General features: G+C 34.8%; 1 protein-coding gene across 2 annotated transcripts in view; it reads left to right on the top strand.

Annotated features, from left to right (window-relative positions):
• Positions 1 to 18,607, top strand: part of HERC5 (HECT and RLD domain containing E3 ubiquitin protein ligase 5) — a 33,503-nt gene that overhangs the window by 865 nt on the left and 14,031 nt on the right. The window contains exons 2-13 of one of the 2 annotated variants that reach the window (XM_016161039.2): positions 1,505 to 1,625; positions 2,296 to 2,372; positions 4,952 to 5,173; positions 6,404 to 6,495; positions 6,755 to 6,885; positions 8,819 to 8,964; positions 10,103 to 10,179; positions 10,948 to 11,051; positions 12,270 to 12,329; positions 13,583 to 13,676; positions 15,189 to 15,378; positions 16,570 to 16,724. In XM_016161039.2, coding sequence (XP_016016525.2) covers positions 1,505 to 1,625; positions 2,296 to 2,372; positions 4,952 to 5,173; positions 6,404 to 6,495; positions 6,755 to 6,885; positions 8,819 to 8,964; positions 10,103 to 10,179; positions 10,948 to 11,051; positions 12,270 to 12,329; positions 13,583 to 13,676; positions 15,189 to 15,378; positions 16,570 to 16,724 — 1,469 coding nt within the window. The remainder of the gene's footprint in view (positions 1 to 1,504; positions 1,626 to 2,295; positions 2,373 to 4,951; positions 5,174 to 6,403; positions 6,496 to 6,754; positions 6,886 to 8,818; positions 8,965 to 10,102; positions 10,180 to 10,947; positions 11,052 to 12,269; positions 12,330 to 13,582; positions 13,677 to 15,188; positions 15,379 to 16,569; positions 16,725 to 18,607) is intronic. The other variant, XM_036227714.1, reaches the window with a different exon arrangement.

Raw genomic sequence — 18,607 nt, 5'->3', positions numbered from 1 at the left:
TTTCACTTTCCTCTTTTTAGAACATACCTGACCGATTTTGTGAGCCTTTGGAGAATACAGTTATCTTGTCCTCAATAACAATAGCTTACATCTGCAAGCAGTTTAAAGAGTGCTTTTAGTTGCACTTCTCTTTGGGAGTAATCTCCGTAGAGATTAGGTCAGGTACCGTGACTCCTATTTTACAGGTGGGGGAAAGCCAATGGCCACACGGTTCCCTGAAAAATCCTACCCATCCGATAAGTTAAAAAAAAAATGGTGTTTTGCTGTTCCTTTTGGTTTTAATTCGAGCATCTTTTGCTATTGGTCATTTGTATTCCTTTTTGGCGAACTGCCAGTTCATATCTTTGCCTGGCTTTTTAAAAATTGAGTTGTTAATTTTTTTTCTTAACTGATTTGAAAGTTATTCGAATATTGAGTAAAAGTAGCCCTTTGTCACTTATCACAGACCGTGTAATATTTTTCCCAAATTGCCTTTAGTTGATGTAAGTAATAGTCTACTTAATCTTTTGAGGAGGATTATGGATTTTGTGTTATGTTAGAAAGCTGTCCACACTCCTGTTTTTCTTTTTTTTAATTTTAAGCTTTTATTTTTAAAGTTTTTGAGACGCTCGGATATTATTTTGATTTAAGAAGTGTGGTTGACGATCTAGAGTTATTTGCCCCAATTATCTTTTTTTTTTTTTTAAATAAACTTCTTTTTTTCGACTGATATGAAAAGCTGGCTCCCTAAAAATTATTAATCTGTTGGGCCATTTCTTCTTTATTACCATACTGTTTTGGTTCTCCTGGCGTTTGTAGTGTGAAGTGTGGTTTAAGCTTTGAGATTTTTCATGAACATAATTTCTTTAGAACTTAAAGGTAAAACAAGGCCCCAAATCTACTGTATTCTACTTTAATTTTTGTGATAAAACTAAATAAGAGTAATAGTAACTAGTGGATAATTTTAAATCTCTTAACTTTTCGAAAGAGCTAAATATGCACTGATGCCAATAAAAATTCTAACAGCATCCTCTTTAGAAATAGTCCCTCAAACACTATTTTAATAATATTGGCCTTGGCTTTTAAATGAAGCAGTGAAGAGGGGCATATTATTATTTGTTTTGTTTTTGGAAGGTATATTTCAGAATACACAATATATATTCTTCTGCGATGAGTTATGTTGTCCAAAAATTAAGTTATGTTTTCTTACTGACTTTTTCCTTTCTATTTCTTCAAATTTAGTTTCTGTGTCTCAACTTATTAAACAAAAAATCTTAAATATTATTTGTTTTAAAAAACAGTGAATTGCTTTCTCAAATTAAAAAAAAAATCCATCGTCAAGACAATAGTCGTTGCTAATTTTTCTGCTTTCAGTACTTGAATTTTATTTAAAGAGAAGTTCATATTAAGTCAAAGAGTGTCTAAGAGATTTTTCCAGGTGTTTTAAGTGTATTATAATAAAATAAATAATAATAGTGGGTAATAATCAGAGCGCTCATAGTTCCTGGTTGCATTTGCTCTGCAGAATGCATTAAGTTGGGAAAAAAAATGAAGATACATTCCATGGACCAAGGAGCAGAGCACATGCTGATCCTATCCTCAGATGGAAAACCATTTGAGTACAACTATAGCATAGAACATGCAAGGTAGGGAACTTTTTTCTTTCATTAAAAATTATTTAAACTTTACTCAATAGACAGTCATCATTTTTGTAGAAAAATGTTAATTTATATGGTCTTTGTCTCTGCTCTACATAGTGGCATTTTAAGTAAGCAGATAATTTTGACCAGACCCGTTAATTTCATGAGTAAACTACAAATCAATTTATGTCTCCTAGGGCACTACACCTGTAGCTTTGACGTTTAAAGGAAATGATTGATTAGTCCATCTAGCCCCAAATTGGACTTTCACATTCATTATCTCATTTAACCTTCATAATAATCTTATGTTAGATTTCCAGAAATAAAAGTTTTAAACCTAGTAGAAAAATGCATTATCATGGAAAGATTTGTGAGACTTTCTCCTAGTAGATCATGTAAATTAGAACTTGTTTTTATCATGTATTATTCCTGCATTATAAAATTATCCTTTGTAAAAACGTCAGAATCATCTTATTACAATTATATGATGGACATTATTTTCATTTTAAACCACTAACTAAAAGATATATCATCTTTTAAAAAATAATTTTAGATGTACTGAATGTGAAGCAATAAGTTTAAATTTTTTTCTTGCGTTTCAATCTCAATTAAATAGTTAATCTAACAATGCGACTTTCATTATGGTGTTTTACATAAATATATTTTCTTTCATTAGGTTTCAATGTATTTTACAAGAAAAAAATATAATTCAGATCACATGTGGAGATTATCATTCTCTTGCACTCTCTAAAGGTACTTTTCTGGAATATTAATTGTTTTTTAGAGGAAGTAAATGTATGTATATGTAGAATAGAATGTGTATGCTTCACCTTGTAATAGAACAGAAATATAGTTTTGAATTTGGTATGATTTTAAGCATGATTGTTAAAGGAGCTACAAAATGAGAGAATTCTTGGACCTATAAAATTTTGTCAAATGTCAAAACTAAATCAATTGAGTAACAAGTTTGAAGTCGTTTATTCAAAAGAAAATGATCCATGAATTAGAGAGTGAAGTGCCTCACTAGTGGTGGGACACTCTTTCCCAGGGATCGTGGAAAGGGTGAACATTATAGAGTGTTAGAAGACCTAACTTGGAAACAGGATGTGATTGTCTGGGGTTTGAATGTCTGACCTTATTTAGAAAGATCAAAGAACAAGGAAATACAGGTACAGCCCCAGAGTTGACTTTACATTTTGGGATTGGCTGACTGGATATACTGCGTTTCTGATCAAGTGGAGAATTTAGAAGAACATGAAAATTCGGTTGACATGGTACCCTAGGCAGAAGCAGCTCCATCTTGGGCCTAGAGATTTATTTCAACAGTTCGTGTTTTTATTTTTCAAATATGAAACAATGAAAATATCTTGAATAATGAAAAGCATTTTCTCTGGAATCAGGACCAGACATGGGCCACCCTTTTTCAGCATCTTTTTTTCCTTTTCCTTGTTTTCTTACAACTCCCATGGCAAGGTCTCAGAATCCCTTGGCTCTGTTTCTGTGGCCATTTTTCAGGCCTGTGATATGTTTTAACATTACCTTTTGAATTGAGGGATCTCCCTAGCCCTTAATTATTTCCCATTTATTATCAGACACCATAATGGATTATTTCCTGAAGAAACTTGACCATGGAGGAATAATTAAGACAGAAGAGTGATAGAGAGAAATTCAAGGTTGAGACCTTTTTTTTTTTTGAGGGGAGGGGGTATTTATTTATTTATTTTTATTATGGTGACGTGTTAAAATCCAGTAGGTTTCAGGTGTACAAGTTAACAGTAAGGCATATATATATATATATATATATATATATATATATATTTTTGCATTGTGTTCACCACCCATAGTTAGATTTCTTTCTGTCGCCACATATTTGGCCCCTTTTACCCCACCTTCCTCCCCTCTCCCGCCCCTGTATCCTCTGGTAACCACTAGTCTATTGTCCATATCCTTGAGTCTCTCTTTGTTCCTGAGGACTTTTTTTTTTAACATTTAGGACAGACATAAGCATAAACTAAATAGAAGCCTGGACTTAATGGAAGTAAATAATCAAGTATTTCACCTATACTGAAGGCTCTGTGAAAGTTCGAGAGTATGAACTTGTATTGAAAAACATTGGCCTGATTGTTTGACTTCATCCATTCATGAACAGATAATTTCATTTCGAGTATCTACAATTTTCAAGTTATGAAGATGGGACAGACACACTATACTTTCAAGAACCCTAGGGTCTAGTGATATAGGCAAGGGGATGTTCAGGGTTTATTATTGGTAGATCACAATCTAGGAAAAATGAAAGTTGGGGAAGCAAGAAAGTGAACTGCATACTCATCATTTATATTCCTGTGGCTAAAAGGCTCATGATAATACGTTTGAAGTAAAAGCTCTGCTTCTCACCAGATCTTGCACAGTATTTTGCAAAGAGGTGTTTGGTAAATGTTAGTTCTCTTATATATTTTTTCAGAATCCAGTAAGATATTGTCAGCTCCATTAGATAACATCTAAGAACTTTTTTTGAAACATATGCTTTATATATTCAATTAATGGAAAAAAGATGCTGGCTCTTTCAAGATACTGTGCTGTAATTTCAAATGTATTTAGTATCTTTAGACACATTAAGGGAGCGGGGGGGGGGGGGGAGGCGAGCAAAGAGGAAAAGGGTGATTTTAGGTTTTATTTTCTAGATGTATAATGGTTCTGTTTTTCATGGGCCAATCCTGTTGGTTATTAAGAATAAGTATTTCTTGAATTTGATTATAGTATGTTAAGACAGCTTCATTCTACTTGTCTTTGTCCATTTGGGCTTCTGTAATAAAAATACCGTAAACTGGGTGGCTTCAACAGCAGAAACTTCTCACAGATCTGGAGGCTGGAAGTCTGATTCATGGTGGCAACAGACTGGGTGTCTGGTGAGAATCCTATCTTATGTGATGGAGAGGGCAAGAGAGCTGTCTCGAATCTCTTATAAGGGCACTAATCCCATTCCTGAAGGCTTCACTCTCATGCTCTCATTTAATCCTAATCACCTCCCAAGGGCCCCACCTATGATATCATCAGATTGAGGGTTAGGATTTCAACATGTAAATTTTGGGAGGACACAAACATTCAGTCCATAACGCTACTCTTTGAGGTAGGAGGCAAGGAAATATAATTATTACTGCTAAAGATAAGATTCCTCTTGTTTTTCTGATGCAGGCATATGAGATCTGAGAAGTCCTATCAGTTTGAATGTAAGAGATTGTGATAGTATAAAATCGATTGCATATACAACACCCTAGAGTAATGTCCCCTGCATTTTAAACTTAATAAGACAGCATTTTCTTGTTTCTCTCAAGGTGGTGAGCTTTTTGCATGGGGACAGAATTTACACGGCCAGCTCGGAGTTGGAAAAATATTTGACTCAACCACAGCGCCACAGATTGTGGAGCATCTCTCCGGAGTCCCCTTGGCTCAGATATCTGCGGGAAAATCCCACAGCATGGCTTTATCCATATCTGGAAACATTTACTCTTGGGGAAGAAATGATTTTGGACAACTAGGCCTGGGCCACACTGATGGTAAAGACACATTTTCAAATTCATATTATCAACAAATACATTTGTTAGATAAAGGGTGAATTTAACATAGACCTCCCTTTCAGAAATGGTTCAAACACTCACTCTTATTTGCACTGTTCTCCCTAGTTATCTCACTGTCTTAAGGACAGAATTTGCCTGAGAGGCATGCATAGTGTAGAAGTTGTTGCTATAATTGAAACACGTCAGGGCCATGTGGAAAAAGGGGAAAGAGGATCTGACTGGAGATCAGAATACATGGGTCATGATTCCCATTTCACAGTTAACTAACTGCAGAGCCTTACTCAGTCACTTATAGCTCTTCTCTAGACCTTATTGTCATTTTCAATAAAGTGATGAGTTTAGATGAAATGACCTTCGAGGTACGTGTACACTTAAGTGTCTATTAATATAATTATATTATGACAAAAGGATACTAAAACTTATCTTAGAAACTCACATATCCTAGTCACATTCTGTAAAATATTATATCTGTAGGCACAAATGCACACATAAAGAACATGTGAAAAAACATGTAAAGTCATTACCATTATTGAACTACCTATATAAGTAAATGGCAAAATTTCTTATGATTACAAACACCTTGTTAGAGTTTTCAGGTATAGTAGGCTCCATTGTTTTATCAACTCTAAAAATGTACACATTATCCTCTGAGTTACTGGTCAAATGCTGTGTTTCTCCCTGATGTGGTTCCATGCTAATTACTCAGGAGAACCTATAAATTAATGTAGAAAAATATTCAAAGGAAAGAAAGGAATAAAGGGCAGTTAAACTATTTTTGCTTAATCTCTAAGTTGTTTGACAAGAAAATAATCATGAAAGGAAAAAGGTAGAGTGAGGCAGGACACTGTAGTAGAAAATTTAAAAGAAAGAATACATTCATTGAAAAGAGTAATTGTAGATGGGAATTGGAAATATCTGAAATCCTGCAACTAAAATTAATCATGTCAGGTTAAAATGAGAATGGGCTGTGGGAATTTGCTTGATACTTTCACAGGTGAGCATCCTCAAATGTGTATTTTTGACCACTGGTCCACCTCCACCCTTGGCTTAAATATACCAACATAGAGCCTTTCCTGACAGAATGTGCTGAGAACTATTGCTGCTAGGCTAAGAGGAAGTAGTCCATGTATCTTACCAGTAATATGGAACTCTAACGTGAAATTCAGCATTTCCTTTTGGTCACTTTCAACTATTCTTTCCTTTGTATAGATAAAGATTTTCCTTCTCTTATTGAAGCATTGGACAATCAGAAAGTTGAATTTCTTGCTTGTGGTGGCTCTCACACTGCTCTGCTTACAAAGGTGCGTGTATTCTTATCTCCTTGACGGTAATTCCAGAACACTTCATAGTAGGGAAAGCACTAGAAACCTGGGTGTGGACAGTTAGTGTTTCCCAGGAAGAAAGGTCATTACTTCCCACGAGCAGGATTACCTTCCTGTTACTTGGGGGTTTTGCTCTGACAGTGCTTTTCATTAATTATTTACTGATGCCTTTGCATCGGTGAATGCAACTTCTGTGTCATATTTCTCTAGAATCTGATATGAAGTTCCCTTTCCTTAGGATGGGCTGGTGTTTACTTTTGGTGCTGGGAAATATGGGCAACTCGGTCACAATTCAACCCAGAATGAGTTAAGACCCTGTTTGGTGACTAAGCTCGCTGGGAATAGAGTGACTCAGGTAGCATGTGGAAGGTAAGCTGTAAAGTGTCTATGAAAGTTGATAAAATCAATACAATAAATTTAGATAGGTAATTTAATAAAATTTCCACCAGTTTCACTGATCGAGATAAAAGTATTAAACATTTTTAAATTGGTGAAGATGCTTAATTTACATTATTAGATAATCATAATAAATCTTTAGTGTATGTATTTGTTTTCACTGATTTTTTTTTTAATGAACAAATAAATTCACTTTCTTATGCTCCAGTGAAATACCTTTGTAACTGTTTAAATGCTCTTATGTCACTAAGAAAAATGTTATTTATTTGGGGGAAAAAACATGAATAACAAGATTATTCATTGATGTAATCACTCTCACAGCCCTTCAAGGGCCATCATACTTGTTACCGTAATTCCTTCAGAGCGATCACAGAAAAATATAATACAAAGCCATGGACTGTGGTTTTAGTAGAATCAACCTTGAAAAGTTTGATTTTTATAGCTTTTTTTTTTTTTAACAAAAGTAGAAAAACAGATTCCTTGGTTTACTTAATTAATAATTTTTTTCCTTGAACATCAGTCAGTCTACTTGCCAGTGTGATGTTGGGTTTTGGTGGTGTTAAAAATTTTTTGCACACATCCACATATTCTTTTGGACAGTTTTGTCTTCACTAAACACAAGCAGATTCAGACTATCTGCAGACTGTCTTCATTTGTTTGTTTTCTGACCTTTTACTATAAAAAAACTAGTGTACTTTTAGTCTATAGATATAGTCTCTTAATGATTTTGGAGTAAAATTACATAAATGGACATTATTAAGGTAGACCAGATTATTGGAATGGTATAATTCTGTGCATTTGATAGTCTCTGCATTAACCAAAGACACATTATCACCACTTAGGATTTTTCATGACACACATTCCTCTGAGTAGCATGTGTTATAAGAGGAGTTGTCACGTTAGAGATGCCTTAATGTAAACAAGGGTAATACCCCTACTAACATGGGAGAATTCCCTGGAAGGACTCAAAGGACTCAGTGAAAGCTCTTATAGTCATGGTCACATTTATTTCAAGAAGAGGATACAAATTAGAGCTAAAAGAAGAGATGCATTGGACAGAGTGTAGGAGTGGTCCAAATGAGCTTCAGGCATCCACTCCCCTTGGAGCCATGGACTGTGCTACCTCCTCCCAGCCCAAAACATGCCTGTGTGTAGAGATTGCCAACCAGAGAAGCTCACCCAGGTTTAAAGTTGTTACTGGGGTTTCATTGCTTAGTTGTGATTGAATGACTCTTTGCCCAGGTGGTAGAGTTCAGCCTTCAGCCTCTCCCTCTCTATAGGTTGGGCTCACATGCACCCAGCGAGGCCCTCCAGGAGCCACCTGGGTAAGCTATTAGGTGTGGTCTCAGGAGCCTGCCATGAATAAAGACACACCTATCACTTGGGAAATTCTAAGGGTTTAGAGGTTACTTTACAGGCACTGAGGACAAAGACCAGACCTCTATTTGAGCAAGGCCAAATTCTATGTAGTGAGAGAGACAATTGGACAAAGCTGTAAGAAAATCAGTGTGCCAAAGATCTTTGGAAAATAGAGTAGGAACTCAGAGAGGATCACCTAATTCCATTTCTGGAGTGAGGAGAGAAAGTGCTTAGATGGCTTCCAAGAAGTGATTCTCAAGCCAAGGCTTGAAAAAGGAGTAGAAGACAAAGAGAGATGCTTGTTTCTGATGAAGAGAACACCATTTGCCAAGGGGCAGCATCATGGCCTTAAGTGGACTTTGGGGTTCCAAAATCATCTCAACCACATTTTTAAGATTTCTTAGTTTTCAGTTGGCTAATTTCATGAACTGGGAGTTGGTTTACTAGTTTTACTCACTGGGTAACCTACTTTTGGCAGTTTACAATATTGCTGTGTACTCTCATTGTGGATAATTGAGAACTGACCATATGTGTTTTTATTTAATAGGCAGCACACGCTTGCTTATGTTTCTGATTTGGGGAAGGTCTTTTCTTTTGGTTCCGGAAAAGAAGGACAACTGGGAAACGGTGGAACACATAATCAGCTGATACCACTTCCCATGAAATTGCCATCAAATGAAGAACTCAAATTTGGTAAATTTTGTAGCAGCTCAGGATTTGTTATAAATTCTTTTGTTGAGAAATTGATTTTTCTGTTTGTGTGATGTGGCAAGAAAAGAGATGTATGACTATAAAAGGAGTTTCTCTAAACACTTTTTATTTTTTTACTTGTCAACAATTTAAAATATTCAGTCTAATTTATTCAAATAACTTAGTTTTCTCTTACCCCTTCGGATTAAGAGTAATGTGGTCTTAAAATGATACAACATTAAATAGACTATATGTATTCAAAAACATCTGTAGCCTCTGATTTCAGTTTGCAAGGAGCCTATTAATTTCATGATGACTGGTTTTCTTACCTGGTTAAATTGGCTCAGTCATGTTAAACTCTCAGAATGAGAGCAGCTGATGTATACCAGGTACCTATGCTGAACACTTAACATGTGTTACCTCTCCTTAAACAGTACAGGGAGATGTGTTCTCTTAGTCCCATTTCCCTGGAGGGTGCAGAGATTTGGAGAGTGAAGGGTTAGCCAGGTTTCATGGCCAGTAAGTGGCCTGTAAGTGGTTTGGCTGGATTTAAACTGTGCCCTGTGTGACCTCAGAGCCTAAGCTCTGAAACCCTCTACTCTAGAAGTGCCTTGGAGCGCTTTGGTTGCTTGTTTTCGGAAAGTTTAGTGATGACCTACAGTACTAAAAAGTCTCTCAGTTCTTCTAGGAAAATGAACAGTATAGTTTTTTCCTTAAGCAGTTTGTATATTTGATTTCTTATAACCACTTACATAGACGTTTGAAGTACTTATTTACATTCTTTGCAGCCAGTAGTTATTGGTCAAATCTTGAGTTGTAGAATATAGTTTTTAGTAATAGCCTAATTAAACCAGGGAACAGTTAACTAATCAAATATTTTTGACTTTTATATATGAATATTTATATTAATATGTATATTAAATTGATGCCACATGTCAACCTCGAGAGTCACCTGTTTGCCAACTAGACGCTACCCTAAATTAGACATTATTTCTGTTTTACGGGTGGGAAATGTGCTCAGTCTTTACCTATTAGAAACACAAAAGGACTAAGTTTAAAAAGAATCTGAAATTATTTGAGTTTGAGTGTGCATATTTGTGCCAAATGACTTCTCAACTCTTACTTTCTGTATCTCTCTCAGAAAACCATACCTCAGAAAAGGAGTTAATAATAATTGCAGGAGGGAATCAAAGCATTTTGCTCTGGATTAAAAAAGAGGTAAAAATAGATCCCTCGATGTTCTATAACTTGGTATTTTAAGCAAAACAGGATTCCAGAATCCAAGGTTGGTGAATTCCGAAATCAGGTTACTAGGCTGATTTTTGGGGAATAGGTAGACATTAGTGATCCTGTATTGTCTAAACTGAGAAAATATTTACCTACAAAAATCGGTGTGTGTGTGTGTGTGTGGGTGTGGGTGTGGGTGTGTGTGGGTGTACATGGGCGTGTGTGTGTGAATGTCTAATCAGTGGTTTCCTTAGATTCTTCTTACATTTTGGGAGGATCTCTGTCCATGGCATTTGGTCAGTGTCCTAGGGAGCCATCAGGTTGACAGTCTAATATGACATTGCCAGCTGGTACTGAAAATGACTTGAGTTCATAGGCTTGTGAATGACATCCTCACTGTACTTCAAGGCAAATCAAGTTCCTTCCACTTCTACACACAGCTCTTTTAAGATCTTCATCCTCTCAAAGCTACCTGATGTTCATTTTAAGCCAGTCATATCTGTATAAAGTGCTGAATGTTGGGGTACTCAAAGAAATTTACTTTGGATTTAAAATTGGATCCAAATTGGCAGGAAATTGTCAATCAGGCAAATAATCGATTACTTCTTGATAGAATTTCACTTTATGATTTCCCAGAGCTCTATTATCTATATTTAAAAATCAGTATTACCCTCTATCATTAGAATGTGCCTAAAGGTTAGATACCTATTTCTTTTGTGTCTAAATTATTATATTTTACTTTTTAAAATTTGTTTACAGAATCCCTATGTTAATCTGAGGAGGAAAATTCCTACATTGAATGAAGGGACTATAAAAAGGTGGATTGCTGATGTGGGGACTAAGCAGTGGCAAAATACAAAAAGGTACACCCCATGCTTCTGTCTGCTTATGTAGCTCTCTAAGACAATGTTTTCTCCAACTAGTTCATCACAAGACAGAGATATAAGATTTTGTGGTTCAATAAGTGGTCCCCTAGCTAGAGATCTCCACAGACGGAGAACCAACAAGGAGTGTGTAAGAGAGGTTGAGAGAGTTTATTTTTAAGGAATGCGCTCATGTGTTTATGAGAGCTGGGAAACCCAGGGAAGAGTATATATTGCAGCTTGAGTTCCATGGCAGTCTGAGGGAGAATTCCCTCTACTCAGGAGACCTTACCCCTTTTTCCTTTAAGGCCTTCAAATTATTGGATGAGGCCCAGTCACATTGTGGAAAGTAATCTGCTTTACTCAGTCTCCTGATTTAAATGTAATCTAATCTGATACCTTTACAGCAACATCTAGATTAGTGTTTGACCAAATATTTGGGTACTGTGCTCTAGGCAAGTTGAAACATAAAATGAACACAGCTAGCATGTAAGCTCTACAAGGGCAGCTTTCTTTATTGCAGGACTCTTCTGGGCCTTTGGTATGTGTGTATTTTGACACTCTGAACAGGAAGTATAGTGTACAGTTTCTCAGCCCTGTTTGACCTTAAAACCACTTGTTATGGACTTCCTATTTGCAGCTGAACAGCTTGGGCAACCTTGCTCTAAACAATAGTACTCATGCCATCTGTAAAGATTATAATAATTTTTACAGATATCTTCATTTAGAGTTATTTTAGGCATGGCTTTATTTCTGGAAAGTAGTTGTATGGAAAATTATATCATAATTTGCAGAGCATTAACAATTAAGAACTATTTATTTAGTTACTTCTAAGATCAAACTGAGCATATTCCCCCTCTCCACCACTTAATTTCTGGTAATATTCTGGTTTCTACTTTAGTGGAACAAAAATGAATAGGACTTGGAAAGCCAAGTGAGATCAGAGTGTTTTATTTGTCCAAGAAAATACTGACACTAGGTCAAACCTTTTCCTCTTCTCCTGTGGCTTCTCTGAGTACATATCATCTTATTTACCATGTTTACCACTGAAATTTTAAGATTTAGTAAATGGAATCAACTTTTAGATACCCAAAGCAATGTGCAAACAATCAGAGACAGAAGTTTGAAGGACGATTTTAAGATGTTTTATTTTGTTTTGTCTCATACTACAAGGCATACTCATGGTTCCTTTTAACCACCATCTTATTCCTATTGTAGGGAAATCAGAGAGATATTTTCATCTCCTGCTTGTCTGACTGGAAGTTTTGTAAGTGAAAGGTAATATATAGAATATATATAATTTTAATTTGTTAAAAATACAATGTACAGCATGGACTATAGTTAATAATAATCTTGTATATTTGAAAGTTGCTAAGAGAGTTTCATCATAAGAAAAAAAATATACAACTGTGGTCATGGATGTTGACTTGTAATTATTTTGTAATATATACATATATTGAATCGTTACGTCATACACCTGAAACTTAATTATATCTCAAAAAAATACTGTCGAAGATTGTAAAGAAAATGGTTTGAGGGTAAAAGAATTAGCTGTGTGTTTCTCTTTAAAAATTACTTTTTTTCCACAAAAGCAGATAAACGATCGCTATAGAAATGATGCACCAAAAAGAAAATCACCCATTATCCACCACTTAAGAGCAAATACACAAATGCTGCTATGTAAATGTATTCTTTTACAAAAAAAAAAAAGGATAATATATTGCTTTATTCATTTCTTTGCAGTTAATATATTTGTTCATTTTTCAGTTTGTTCAATTTCCATATTCCATATTTTTTATAACATCATTTTAATGGCTCCATGGTATTCCAGGGGAAGGACATACCTTAATTTATTTAAACATTCCCTGTTGCAAAATATTTAAGATTTCTTTGAATTTTTAAGTAATACAAAGGAAGAACTTTATACTTTTTTCTTATATGTTTCCATAATATTTTTTATTTAAAAGAATGTTTGCTACTTTCAGACACTAAATATATGTGTTGTTTTATAAAGAATGCTTCTGTTTAAAGAATGACAATATTCAATTTAGTATAAATATAATTCATTGGTTAAGATACACATTTCATTAGTAATTTTTTATTGAAATACTAACAATTTACTGTTCTGAACTTTTCTTTTGGCCTCTGCTTTCACTTGATGTAACTGGGAGAAATACCCATTTTTTAAAAAATAGGAAAAGCCATTTTCTTTTTTCCATGGCTACTTTTTTTATTAGAAAAATAAATATTTATTATTACCCATTTAAGATGATATCTGAGTTAAAGTTGCATAGCATGTATTGTTAATATAACCTTGGTATTTTTGTCGTTTTAGAAATAATCATGTTGTCAACTACATTTTCAACTGTATTTGTAGTCAGCTAAATTATTATAGTTATTGTAAAGTTAAGAAAAATATAATTTTACTGAAACGAAGCAAGCTTTAGATAATCTAATAAAATATTTAATTTTGAACTTTGTTTTTTCATTTACTTATTTATCTTTTTTAAAAATATATCTTCCTTCCACAGAATAGCTGCAGAAACTACGTCTGTTTATTTGGACTTAAGTAAAGCAAGAAACACCTTTGAGGAGTTAACCCGAAAGGACTGGATTACTAACACGGTGGTATACTTCAAATTGTCTGGGGAAAAAAAAAATAAACTAAAAATTTTTTTATAAGAACTCGAATTTCAAAAGCAATATTTTGAGAGATTTTATGAGACCCTGTAGTTCCTAGAATAAGTTAAACTCAGAAAACATTCACGTGTTTGCCCACTTAGGGTGAAATAGTTGGTATAATAGTTATGTAAGTTAAAAATAGTCTAAATAGTTCATCTGTACCTACACACATGCATATGCATATGCATATAGATATGCATACTCCTAGAGGGAATATTTACAACTCAAGGCTTCAGGAAGGTGATTAAAGGATTTTTGAGATTGGCACACTAGAATAAGAGTATTTTATTTGCTATCATTTTAAACATAAGTGTAGAAATGAGCATACTTTTTCTGATATGAACATCCCCCTCTTCAAGGACTACGTGGATTCTTCCTTTGAGTTTTTGTTCCATTACACTGTATTTTCTCTAGGTTCTAGAATGTTCTTTTTGAGATTGTTGCTGCTTTGTTTCAGCAGTTATTACTTTCTCACTTTCAGATGTTCTAAACATGCTTCTTTTATTAATTTAGCTTTTCTTGATTTGGCCTTTATTAATTTATTTCCTCGTTCTGTTGTACTAGTTGATCTAAGGTGGTGCTTGCCTCCCTTCCTCTCCCTTTCCGCCCTTCTTTTCTCATTCTACCTCTTTCCACCCATCTCATTTCTCTGTTTCTATATCTTTCATTCTCTTTTCCTCTCAATCTTGTCCTCATCTCTGTTCCTCCCTCTCAGCTTTGTCCCCTGCTCTATTGTTCTGTGATAATCAGCATTCTGTGTCTTAGCTAAAAGTTCTCTTGTACACTTTCATCTCAAGTGAAGAAGGAAAGTTTAATTTTGTTAACTTTGGCAGAACTGTGGTCCAATTAGGGGGTCCAAGGTAAAATGGATCCATAATTATGCACCATTATCAGGTCTATGCAGCACTTAATGCAAAATATCACCAAAAATGTGAAGGGAAGAGGCTGGATCAGTTCAGCATTAAGGCTAATAATAAACCTTGGTTGTACCAGAACAATGTCATATAATAAACAAGATACATGATCATAGAGCAGTCTTCCATTGTTTCAAATGATAGTTGAATCAGAAGACCTGTATGTTGCTGTTTTGAGATTTCTGTGATATGGATTCACAAACTGTTGGCATTCATTCTTTTATTTAGCAAATATTTGAATACTTCCTATGTGTGGAGCACTATAATGAGTACTCCTGATGAAAGATGAAAGATAGAGGTTCCCTACCCTTAGAAGGTCATGGCTTGCTTAGGAAGACAGACACATATACTTGTCACATATCTACATGTTAATTATTTGGGAAGGTAGGTGAGTTGGGATGTAAATGTGAGTTTTAGACTAAATGGTTATTCCAATTTCATGGTGTAATGAATCTCTAGGTTTTACACTTTATTTACAATAAGTTGCATTCAGTTCCTGCTGTGTTTTGAGTGTCTTTTCCCTGACTCTTTTTGACCACAGATAACCACATGTCTCAGGGATAATCTGTTCAAAAATCTTCCATTTTATTCTCCACACCAAGAAGCTTTAGAAATTTTCTTCCTTCTCCCAGAATGTCCCATGATGCATGATTTTAACAACTGGGAGAGCCTGGTGGTTCCGTTTGCAGAGGCTGTTTGTAAAATGAGTGATAAATCTTCAGGGGTTCTGGGTAAGATTAAAGATTTACATTTGAAAATACTTCACCATCCTTTCAGTGGAAAAGACATGCCTAGTAAAGTTATGGCAAAACTTAGGTAGATAATTGTAAACTCATGTTTTTAAAAAGCTCATATTCTTCCTATATTCTAAAAATGCTATAATAAAATTACTCTGGTCACCCAAAATAGATTGATCTAGTACTTTTATAGAGTTCTTGTAATGATCTGTGTGTGGCTTAATCATGAAGTCCTTTGTCCCCAACTTTTCATTATGAAAATTTCATACACATAAGTTGAAAGAATAGTAGAGCGAATACCCATATACCCTCTACCTAAAAGTAAGTGTTGCCATACATGCTTCCTCTCTCTTTAGGAACAGATTACATTTTATTTTTGCTGAACTATTTGCAAGTAAGTTGGAGACATCATGACTTTTCATTTATAATATTTCAGCATGCATCTTAATATGGAGCTCTACATTACCATGACACCATTATCATACCTAATAAAATTAACCATAATTCCATAATGTTATTTAATACTCAGGCCATATTCAAATTTATGCACTTGTCCCAAAAAAGTATTTTATAGCCTTTAAAAAAAAAAAAAGTCTAGCTCCCCTGTCCTGTAGAATGTCCCACTTCTAGATCTGTCTGATTGCCTCTTCCTTTCCCTCTATTTTCAGTACTTTGGAAGTTAAGTCTAGGGGCTAGATTAGATGTTAAAGAGAGTTTTTTTTTCCTTAAATACATAAGAAATTCATGCCTATGTTTTATTAAATCTAGATAATATTGTAAGTGATGAAAAGCTAGCTGAAAATGTTTTGTTATTTCATAATGCTGAAAGATGTTTTTTATGAGTTAAAAACTCATGCTGGGAGCACAAAAAAAGTACAGTCACAAATAGTTTTTAATACAGTATGCTGTTTCATCTGAATGAAATGTGACAAATTTAATTTTGTCTGTTTTTTTCACAATTCTTGAGGTTTGTGGTTCTATTACCATCAAGGAATTTTTTTGAGGGCATTAAATTCTAAATTTGTATTGCAATTGTATTGGCTAAAAATTTTATGACAGATGTGTTTTTGTAACTATGATATGTATAAAAATTTTCTATCAGTTTTGGAAATATGGACCACTTTTTACCTTTAGGAATCCAAGAGAAATTGTATGCTAACATTTGTTTACCTTTGTATCCCTCAGAAGAATATTGGGCATCTCTGCAAGAATCCGCTTTCACCAAATTGGTCCAGATGTTTAAAGGAGCCGTCACTACCCAGCTGCATTATTGGACTGAAAGTGCTGAGAATAACTGTCACATTAAAGCCCTCCTAGAAGTATTGAAAAGGCTGCACAAGGCAAGAGTTCTTTTAGAAACCCATATATTCTTATTTTGTAATAAAAATTCTCTTGTTTTCAACTGACCTGAATCTTAAGCAAACTCTTAATGAAACATGAAGTTTATATTACTATTTAAAAGATTTTGTTTTTTGTGAATTAAGTCTTACATATAAAAGAGTATATATAGTCTATGAATGGTTTGAAAAAAGTAGTAAAACAGACATCAGTGTAACTACAGCCCATGTTGAAAAAGAAAGCATTTCCAGTACTTTAGAAATGCTTGTGTATTTCTCTCAGATTGCACCCCTTCTCCTCTTGGAGGTAGCCATGGTCCTGGATTTTGGGTTAATCATCCCCTTACTCTTTTTTTGTTTTACGACTATGTGTATCTCTAGATACTATGTTGTTTAATTTTACTGCTTTTGAAATTTATAAGAAACAATACATGCTTCTTATACAAATTTGTTTTATAGATTCATTCAGATTAATACTTATGGCTGTATTTAATTGTATGTCCCTGGTCATAATGCATTAGAGTATATTTTTATGTTTATAATTGCAATGTTTGTTCTGTAAGGGGTCTGTCCTTGACTTTTATTCCATTTAAATGATTTGTTTGACTTTTTCGTACTGACTGTAGAAGTTCTCTTTATTTTGGAAACTAGTTCTTTGTCAATAATATGTAAATTATATCCTAGTTTGTAGCTTGTCTTTTTACTTTATGGTAAAAAGTCTTAATTTTAATGTAGATAAATTTGTCTATCCATTTTTTAAAATCATTTTTACTCCTTGTGTTTTGTGTTAAACCTTTTTCTCTTTCAAGTTTTAAATTATTATCTACGTCAGGGATCAACATGATTTATTTTTAGAAAGGACCAGATAGTAAATATTTTAGGCCATATGAGGCAGTTGTTTTCTGTGGCAACTGCAACTATTGCACTGTGCAATAGTAGCATGAAAGCAGCGCTTGGCAATATGAAAATGAATGGGTGTGGCGGTGTTCCAGTATAATGTTAGAAAAACATGCAGAGGGCCTGATTTGGCCCCAAACGCTGCCCTAGATAGTTTTCTAATAGAGATGACCAAAGGAAGAGTACAAAGGCCAATATACCAAATATCCATTATTTAAAACATTGGAAATCTAGCTAATGGCCTGCTGAATAAATATACTTTATCTTCCCACCTTGACAAATAAACCTTCCTAATGACGGAGGAGGCCAGGCTTGAATTTAGAAATCTCAAACTCCTTTTAGAGTTCTGCTCTATTAGGAGGCCTAGACAGAAGCCTTCCAGGTCCTCTGCCTTCTTTTCACATTTTGGTTTTGTATCACACCAGGACCAGAGGTGTCACAGGTCCGTAGGTGGATACCTCAGCCCATATGTCTGTGTTCTATCCGCACATTCTACAACAGCCAGTCCTTAGCCAGTCCTGGAGTCTAGGGGAGGCTCACCTGTGACACAATTCCCTCTCCAGAGACCAAACAGAGGAAGAGACCTGTGCAGGTCCTGGAAGCTGACTGGGAGCCATTTGATCAGGGACTTCTAGGTCCTGGGTATCTGGAGCTCAGTTTAGAAAGAGAGGTGTGGGCTGCACATAGATAGGTCCGTTTGGTCATGCAGTGTCTTAATTTCTCCTGTGGGAAGTTAGTTGGGAGGAGAAAGGCCAGAGCAAGGATCTTTTAAGTCATGGACCTAGAGTGGAGAGACCACTCTTCCCCTGGTCCAAAGTGAGTATTTATCTTAGCTTTCACAATTTGGTGTTTAATCCAATTGGAAATTTATTTTAAATATATTTTTATTATTTCCCATATGAAAACAATTACTGAGCACCACTTACTGAAATTCTGCCCTTTCCCTACTGATAGGCAATGCAGTCTGTCATAAAACAAGTTTCTATGTG

The sequence above is a fragment of the Rousettus aegyptiacus genome, unplaced genomic scaffold (assembly GCF_014176215.1).
Source record: "Rousettus aegyptiacus isolate mRouAeg1 unplaced genomic scaffold, mRouAeg1.p scaffold_m13_p_10, whole genome shotgun sequence".
NCBI classification, from domain to species: Eukaryota; Metazoa; Chordata; class Mammalia; order Chiroptera; family Pteropodidae; genus Rousettus; species Rousettus aegyptiacus.
Note: the sequence above shows the minus strand (reverse complement) of the source record. Positions and strands in the feature narration are given on the sequence as shown.